The following is a 9,502-nucleotide window of genomic DNA, read 5'->3' as shown; positions in this document are numbered from 1 at the left end:
AATTTAATTCAAACTCAGTTTATCCAAACTTAATTTAATTATCTTTAATAAAGTTATTTCTGAAATTGAAGTCTTTAATGAATAAATAAATCAATTGAAATTGGCTCATAATAAGATTTTTTAAAAGTTTTGGGTCTTACACACCACATGTTCGGGGCCTCGGGAGGTTTGCCGACCACTTCTATCAAGAAGTCGACTATTGCCTGGTGGGCTTTGATGGAGAGATCGTTGAAAGTGAGGATCAGGACCTGAATGAGAGGATTGAGGTGAGGGATCGAACCTATGAGTCGTCGATTGGTCAGCAGATGGGGTCACCTGCAAGGACACTTCAATGCTAAAGTAAGAGTCCATACGATGATGAAACGGCTGATTGAGGTTGTAGTGACATACCTGAGAAGAGAGTAAGTTCCTCTCCTTTTATCCCAGATTATCCGGATGGACTCTCTTTCGCCAGGACCCAACTCCTCGAAAATATCCGCTAGTAGGGGTGGCAACAGGGCAGGTAGGGGCGGGTTTTTGCTCTACCTGATCCCACCCCGCCTTACAATAATCCGTATAAAACCCACCCCACTTCTACTCACGGGTAGTAAATAGTTGAACCCTAATCCGCCCCACTCCTACCCGCCCCTATAATTATTAAAATCTAATAAATAAAATTAAATTTTAAAATTTATATAACCATCATTAGATATATAATATAAACTAAAATAAAATTTTAAATATGATACAATATTATCAATCATTTTACTAATTATTTTACGTATATTACACATATTATATATTAAAATTGTATATTATATATATATCGGGATGGGTAGTACCTAAACTTGTCCCACCCCGATGCAGGATTACTTGCCCCGAACAGATAAGGGCGGGATGAATATCTGCGGTTTCAGATGGTGTTACCATCCTTATCCGCTAACTATCAAGATCTCTTCGAGAGATCAAAACACGTGTCCGTTTGGTACTTTGGTAGACTCCATCTGTTGGGCTGAGCCATACCACATTTTTTATATATCATTTTAAACGTTTATTAAATATTTTTTATATATCTTATATTCATTAAGAATAGTAAACAGTAAATTGAATAATCAATATGAAAACGTTTAAAACGTTTACCAAATACAAAAGAGAAGAGACTCAAAAAATCTACATTGAGTTAATTTTGAAGTGATGTGATTATAGTTAATCATTATATATACAGTACGATCAACACGCCTGATAAACGAGGAACAAGATATTATTATATAAACATATAAAGAAAGCTCTGTTTGCATTCATCACCTACATAAATGCTTGATTTTGCTGCCAAGTGCCAACAAGCAAAACACACAATAATAATCCACTCACAAAGTCAAAAAAAAAAAAAAAAAAAAAAATTCACATCGATATTCTACAATTTGAAAAAAAAAAATTTTTTACAGTTATAATGGATCTTTCAATTGTACTTGCTTCTTCAACTCCATCTATGTCCACCAAAATGTTGCTTCATCCTCCGAGGAGAAACTCATCGTCATTCCTAGCAAACAAGAAATTCAGAGTCCCTCCCACAACTCAATGCAATATTAATGCATCAAATAAAGTTTCTGATAATAATAGCCAAGCAATTGTTCGTCGGTCTGAGAACTTTTTTCAACCTTCTATTTGGCATTATGATTATATCCAGTCATTGAGTAGTGAATATAAGGTATGGTTTCATACTTCAAGAAATTAACGCTAATATTAGAGAAAAAATAGTTAAATTTTAACTTAATATTCATAATTATATATATATATATATATATATATATATATATATATATATATATAATATTTATAATTATATATTTATTAATTTATAATGTACAATTATTTTAATAATAATTAACAAATATTAAATAAGATAATTTTTTATTATTTATATTATTTTTTATTGTTTTTAAATATTATTAGAAATTAAATACATACATGATTTATTTTGTAATAAGACAGTTAAATATATGTGCTTTAGTGTTTTTATATTTCATGTTCAATATTTTAAAAAATTTGTGGAGAAAAAAATGAAAATATGGAAATAAGATTTTATTAACTTCACACTATCGTTTACTTTTTAATTAAATTTAAAAATAAAAAACGTTAAATAAATGGTCTATAATAATAGGTAGGAATTGTTTGCTCAAACACAGTATAGAATTATGTTTTATTTTTTAATTTTTTAAATAAATTCTAAAAACAAAAAACAATTAAGCAGAAAATTAATATTTTTTCAAATCAAATAAATTAAACCTTTAAACTCATTCTCGAAAAGATCTTTTTTTAAATGATATATTTTTAAAAGATTTTTTATAAAAATAAAAGTGATTTTATATTTGAATATCTCATGTAAAAAAAAATTTTTATCTATCAATTATATATTTGAATAAATAAGATAAAAGTATTATTTTGTTCATTTATTATATAAAAAATATCTTTTTTTTTTAAAAAAAATCTTTTAAAAAAAAATATAAATTGTAGTTTTTTACAAAAAATTTTTTTATTTTTTTAATATTTTTATTTTTACTATTAAAAATTTACTAAACATATTAAAAAATAAAAAATATTTTTTTTATTAATAAAATATATTTTTTATCGATTTAATGAGGTGTAAACAAGCACTAAAATCTAATTAATCAATGTGGACAATTTATCAATAATGCAGGGAGATGTGTACGTAGAGAAAAGCCAAATGCTAAGGGAGGAAGTAAGAATGATGCTTTTCAAAGTGGAAAATAGTGTTGATCAACTTGAGCTTATTGATGTCTTGCAAAGACTTGGAGTGGCCTATCATTTTAATAATGAAATAAGGAACATGTTGGACAATATTTACAACATGATGGATAACTCAAAGAAGGATAAGAATTTATATGCTACAGCACTTGGGTTCAGACTCTTAAGGCAACACGGTTATGATGTATCAACAGGTTTTTTCTTTCTCTTTTTGTTAATAGTGATGGCTAGACACTCCCTTATGAATTTATACATACATTATATTCATGGTTTTAAATTGCAGACCATAATTAAAAATACAGAAAATATAAGAAATTAATTTTTAGTCAATATTAACTAATTTTTTAGTCAATATTTGAAACATTTAGAATCTAACATTGAGGGTTTAATTATGATGATTAAGGATATAGAGTTTTAGATAAAATAATTTTTAAAAAGTTAATTGATATTGACAAAAAAATTTAATTTTCTAAAATTATATATATATTTTTGATTTATTAATATTCATAATTTTAGTCCCTTCAAAATTTGTGTGTAGTAGGATCAAAAACAAATTAATATCTTCAATTTTTCAAAGATCAAAACTAAAAAAATTATTTATAGCGTAAAAAGAAGTATATTTCTATATGAACTAAAAATTTATTTAATTTTTTTAATGGATATTGTAGATATGTTTCTGAGCTTTCAAGATGAAATGGGCAACTTCAGTCAACACTCATCAATTGATGTTGAGGGAATGCTATCACTTTATGAAGCCTCATTTCTTTCATTCGAAAATGAAACTATATTGGATGAAGCTAAAGATTTCACCTCAAAATATCTCAAAGAATATTTGAGCAAGAATAATGATGAAAATAATGATCATCATGACCACTACTTATCACTCCTGATTAATCAAGCTTTGGAGATTCCATTACATTGGAGAATTCCTAGATGGGAAGCTCAATGGTTCATTAATGCATATGAACAAAAGAAAAACATGAATCCACTTTTACTTCAGTTAGCTAAATTGGATTTCAACATTCTTCAGACCATATACCAAGAGGAACTCAAAGTCTCATCAAGGTATGATTAATATAGACTTCAATTTTTAGTATAAATTGATAACTAAAGATACATATTAACTAGAATTTGTGTATATTTATACATATGCCTTCGGATTAAGATCTTCTAAAATAAGAAAATTGATAACATAGTAAATTAAAGAATTAATTATTCTTAAATTAAGATAGTAAAACACACATTTCATAAAAATTATAACATTAATGATGTTTAACCTTTTATTTTATTATTTTACAATTTTTTTTGCTTTAAAAGATCTAAATTATATGCATTCACATATTTACTAATTAAATAATCAACTACTAAAATATTAAATTTTTCATAATAACATAATAAACTTACAATACATGAATAATCAAATTTGTTTGCATACACAGTAGCATAATAAAAATAAAAAGCTATATATTATACGTAACATTAAAAAGTAATTATTAAATTAATTATTATATTATTTATATAAAAATATATTTATTTTATATATTATTAATGTCTATTTTATATTCTAATTTTTAATATATATATATATATATATATATATGACTAATTTTTAAAATATACGCAGCAAAATTATAAATTCTTTTTATGAGATGTCAAAGATATATTTTTGTATACAATAGTTGATTAATAGCTAATTTATAACGTATATGTAGTATAATTGATTTATGAGTATCATATAGTTTAAATTAAGTCTTAGGGATAATATAAGAATAGAAAAAGAAAATCTACTATTTTAAAAAAGGGAGCAAAACTGATGAAATGATAGTTTTATTAGTGGAATTAAAATTATTTTAAAAAATAATAGAAAAATATCAGAATTTATTACTTTTAATTAATAATTAATTATTAATATTTAAAAATATAAGATAAAATATATTATTAGATTAGTAGATTATAAAAATTGAGTTAATAATTAATTGATGATAAAAAATAATAAATTTTTTATTATTTAAATTTTTTTTATTAAAATAATTAGTATTTCTTTCTCCCTCACAACCACTCTGCATCCTAGTCACTTCGTGCTCGTAATTATAAGTGGTAATGACTAAATGATCGTGATGATCTTTTTCTAGCAAACTCAATCATTATTGGTGCATCTTTAGTTTATTAGAAAATATATTTGGTGCTTTAACACTGTTTAATCTTCAATCATTTTGTTCTATTATTAACTTATCTTTATCTTTATAATTGATCTAGATAAGTGCTGTCTAGTATGGAAAAATTATTGTTAAATATTATATTACACAAGTAGAATTTTTCTTAAATAAGACAGAATAACTACTTTTCATGCTTTTATTAGAGGAGTGTGGAACAGTCTTTCGATAAAATATACATATTTTCTTTACATTATGACTATTATTTTATATGAAAAAGTACATAATGAGTGATTATTAGATCAAAAGGTGATAATTACAAACTAATAAAAAAATTGTTAAATTGGTTCTTAATATTTTAGAATATTAAACAAATTAATTTTAATAAAAAAATAAAAAAGAATTTAGTCTCTAATTTTTTTTTTTTTTTTTTTGAAAAGTGACAATACTGTTTTCTAGAGATAGTATGGATAATAGATTAAATTGTCTAAAATTATAAAAGATAAAGGAATAATTTGTCAAATATTCTAAAATATTAGGAACCAATTTGTCATTCTTTTCATTAATTAAAAATTAATTTGTCCAAACCAAAAATTATGAGAGAGAGCAATTTAATAATATAAATATTCCAATTAAACTTCCTAATACTAATGCCAAAACCTTTGTTGTTGTTTTTAAAGATGGTGGAAGAACACTGGGCTTGGTGACAAGTTAAGCTTTGCAAGAGATAGGATGGTAGAGAATTACATTTGGACTGTTGGAGACATTTTTGAGCCACAGTTTGCGAATTTAAGAACGGTCATAACAAAGGTCAATGCCCTAATCACCACCATTGATGATGTTTATGATGTCTATGGAACCTTCGAAGAGTTGAAGCTTTTTACAGATGTAATTGAAAGGTTAGCAATGATTATTATTACTCAGTCATATCTTTTGGCCTACTAACAACCTTAGATTATTTGAAATTTTTACAATAGAAATTAAATAAAATGCTTATAACTATGTTATTTCAGATGGGATCCATTTACCATTGATAATCTCCCATATTACATGAAATTGTGCTTCCTAGCACTTTATAACTTTGTGAATGAGTTGGCATATGAAATTTTCAAAGATCACGGCTACAATGTCACTCCATACCTACAGAAATCGGTAAGCTATTAATTAGTTATTACCATCCCTATTAGTTTTCTATTAGTTTTAAATTTTTGTTTTTCCAATTTGCTGAATTAAGTTTCAAAATGATTCTTAAAAATTGGTTGCATATATTAAGATAGTCTCTAAATCTCAATTACAACAATTATTATAAATCTAAATTTGACAAATTAAAGTATACAACATTAATTCCTAATAACGTAATGTATCACTTGAGGAAAAAGTCACACATCAGATATAAGTCATAAAACATAATGTGAATCCTATATATCATTCTTTCCTTTTTCTATTGGATGTTTTAACTTTTTACTGACTATATATATGTATAGTGACACCAAAAAGTAGCTCAAAGAATATTTCTAGAAATAAATATTGTACATAACTTATTCATAGTGTATGTGTGAACTAATTGAAATTTTAAAGTTTTCAGTGGATAGATCTATGCAAATCATATTTTATTGAAAAAAAGTGGAATCATAGTGGATATAATCCAAGCTTCGAAGAATACATAGAGAATGCATGGGTCTCCATAGGTGCATCTGTTATACTTGTTCACACTTATGTTCTGATTCCACAATCATTTAGAGAAGACGAATTGCTTCAGTACTCTGAAGTCATCAAATATTCATCAATGATTTTACGCCTTGCTAATGACCAAGGAACATATGAGGTATATCCTTAATTAATTCCTTGCTATATATATCTCTCAATCATGTTCTTTACATAATTCTTAAACCGTGTCAAACAATAAGTGAACGTCTAAGACCAAATAGTTACAAAAACAAGATAAAATAAATAATATAAGTTAACACACACATGTCATTTATTCCCAAATAACATAGTATTTTTTTTTTCATTTTTCTTGGTGAAATCTATTGGTTTTTATTACCTAGCTCTTGAATTAATAACCGGACTAATTATTTGACTAGACCTAAAAATTAAAGTTCACAAAATAAGAGTCGTTTAGTTTCTCAAAAAAAAAAAAAACTTTTGTAATCCATCTCACCGACACACACTATTGTACGGTTTTTTTTTTTTTTTAAACAAATTATACCCTAACACACGGACCCTCTTTTTTCCCTCCGCATGTGTTTTATAACCATTTTTCAGTCTCAATTAGGATTTAAATTACACCCTAACACACTATTGCACTTTAGTTTGCACATTGGGTTGGAAGTCCCCGAACTGCTGCCCATCGCGTGAGGCTGGACCGAGCTATTTTCAAATTGGACTTGGCACACTCAATTTGTCTCTAATTTAAAATAAAAAAATAAATTAAATAATTATTTTTATTTATTTTTTTAAAAAAATTAATTCATTTTAGAAAATGTTCTTTTAAACTATGTCAATAAATTCTCTATTTTGTTTTCCTTGACAGCGTGAGAATGAGACTGGTGACTTCATTAAGTCAATTCAATGTTTGATGAACGAAAATGAAACTTCTGAAACAGATGCACATGAGCGCATAAAATCCATGTTAAACATAGTATGGAAGAAGATGAACAAAGAAGCTCATGATTCTCCATTGTCTAAGCGCTTCAAAGAAATTGCTATGAACCTTGGAAGAATGGCACTATGCATGTACCAACATGGAGATGGCCATAGCATTCAATATTCTCAAATCAAGAATCGCATATTATCATTACTTATTCAACCCATTCAGGATAATATATATGTATGAAGGACATGCAAAAAAGTAATTATAAATTTCATAGGTGAATAATTATATAACATTATCTAGAATGACATTTTCATGTCATTTCAAAATCTGAGTGCTATATATGTATATCCATTTGCTATTGAAATAAATAAAGAGACGAGCATTAGCAGTTGTTCCTCCATCATATGTTGGTATAATTTGGCAATACAATTTCTTTTTCTATAATTTCTCCAAGTTAGTTAATGAGTTACATTCATATATGTAGGATTATTTTATATAAATAAATTAAATATTTTATTTATTAAAGTATATAATTATAAAAAAATTATATTTTTACGGTTGAGTATATTACAAACCTGATAGATATATACATATCTCGTTTATACTTTAAAAGAGATAATTAAGAAATTAATTGTCCACATTTTATTTGCAAACGAGATAGGTAGAATTCAAAATAAATTTTGTTCTCACTAGAAATGAAATATCTGTATATTTATAGTAATTGCATTATCGTTTGGATCAATCTAAGAGATATAATAAATCAACAATACTATGTGCATACTAAAAATCAACCACCATATCAGTCGCTATCGGTAATGTTAGAAAGACAAAAAAAAAACAGTCAAAACTTGTCTTATTTAACATTCATTAATTGCTATAGCAATTAATGAATGTTAAATAAGGCAAGTTCTGACTGATTTTAGCTAAATTTTTTTAGTTACCAAATATTTTTGAGTCGCTATATATTTATCTATAAATATATGTGTAGCTTGACAACCACTCCCGTTCTATCTGAGCTCAATGTAGTCATTGGGCGACAGCTTGAGTGCGTATCTCTTGAGTTTCTAATCCACGAGTTTGACTTGCATCTCCTGACAACAAAGCATTCAAACCCATGAGATCAGAACATTCGTGGTGAAGGCTAGAAGAAACGAGCTTCAAACTCACAATCGTTGGCGCGCAGTGACAGTATGCAAAAGGACAGAGAGGTCTTATTCCGACACGAGTGAGAATCGACAGATGATTAGCCGTGCGATAGCTGTGCCTGGTATTTTTCATCCGAGACGAGAGATTCGACAGATGATTAGCCGTACAGAAGCCGTTCCTGGACCATTTTCACTGAGAGGAAGGACGGTAGCCATTGACAATGGTGATCCACCAACATACAGCCGGCCATAAAAGAAGCCATGCGTGGTTGGAGAAGAAGACAGTAGGAAAGCAGAGATTCAGATGACAGAGCATCTCCGGAACCTCAACCTGTTCCTCATTACTAAATCACAAGTATCATTCATTTCATGTTATTTACTTTTCATAAACAAAATTATTCATATCATTTGAATCTCCTGACCAAGATTTACAGGATAACCATAGCTTGCTTCAAACCGGCAATCTCCGTGGGATCGACCCTTACTCACGTAAGGTATTACTTGGACGACCCAGTGCACTTGCTGGTTAGTTGTGCGGAATTGTCACATAAAGTGTCTTGTAATTTTGTGCACCAAATTTTTGGCGCCGTTGCCGGGGATTATTCGAGTTTTGACAACTGACGGTTCATCTTGTTGCTTAGATTAGGAAAAATTTATCTTTTTTTGGTTTTGAGTCACTAAATTTGAGTCCTTTATTTTCTTTTAAAAAAAAAGTTTTTAAAAATTTGTTCTTGGTATTCATCTTGACCTTCAAGTTGTTCTTGGTTGTTTTCTTTGTTTTGATCTAAAAATTCTAAGTTTGGTGTCATTTTATTGTTTTTCTCTTTCCTCATTAAATTCAAAAAAATAAAAAAAAAATCTTT

The 9,502-nt window shown here is 27.3% G+C and overlaps 1 protein-coding gene across 2 annotated transcripts; it reads left to right on the top strand.

Annotated features, from left to right (window-relative positions):
- Positions 1 to 1,227: 1,227 nt before the first annotated feature.
- LOC112776947 (terpene synthase 10) lies at positions 1,228 to 7,897 on the top strand. 2 transcript variants are annotated; one of them, XM_025821225.2, is made up of 7 exons: positions 1,228 to 1,687; positions 2,678 to 2,939; positions 3,414 to 3,810; positions 5,579 to 5,797; positions 5,912 to 6,050; positions 6,484 to 6,723; positions 7,432 to 7,897. In XM_025821225.2, the coding sequence occupies exons 1-7, from the start codon at positions 1,430 to 1,432 to the stop codon at positions 7,732 to 7,734; spliced, it is 1,818 nt and encodes a 605-aa protein (XP_025677010.1). In that variant the 5' UTR covers positions 1,228 to 1,429; the 3' UTR covers positions 7,735 to 7,897. The 2 variants fall into 2 exon arrangements, with proteins under 2 accessions (XP_025677010.1, XP_025677011.1); XM_025821226.2 differs by lacking the exon at positions 6,484 to 6,723.
- The last annotated feature ends 1,605 nt before the right edge of the window (positions 7,898 to 9,502 follow it).

This window comes from Arachis hypogaea, chromosome 19, assembly GCF_003086295.3.
Source record: "Arachis hypogaea cultivar Tifrunner chromosome 19, arahy.Tifrunner.gnm2.J5K5, whole genome shotgun sequence".
NCBI classification, from domain to species: domain Eukaryota; kingdom Viridiplantae; phylum Streptophyta; class Magnoliopsida; order Fabales; family Fabaceae; genus Arachis; species Arachis hypogaea.
The sequence above is the reverse complement of the archived record's forward strand: the minus strand, read 5'-3'. Positions and strand labels throughout refer to the sequence as shown.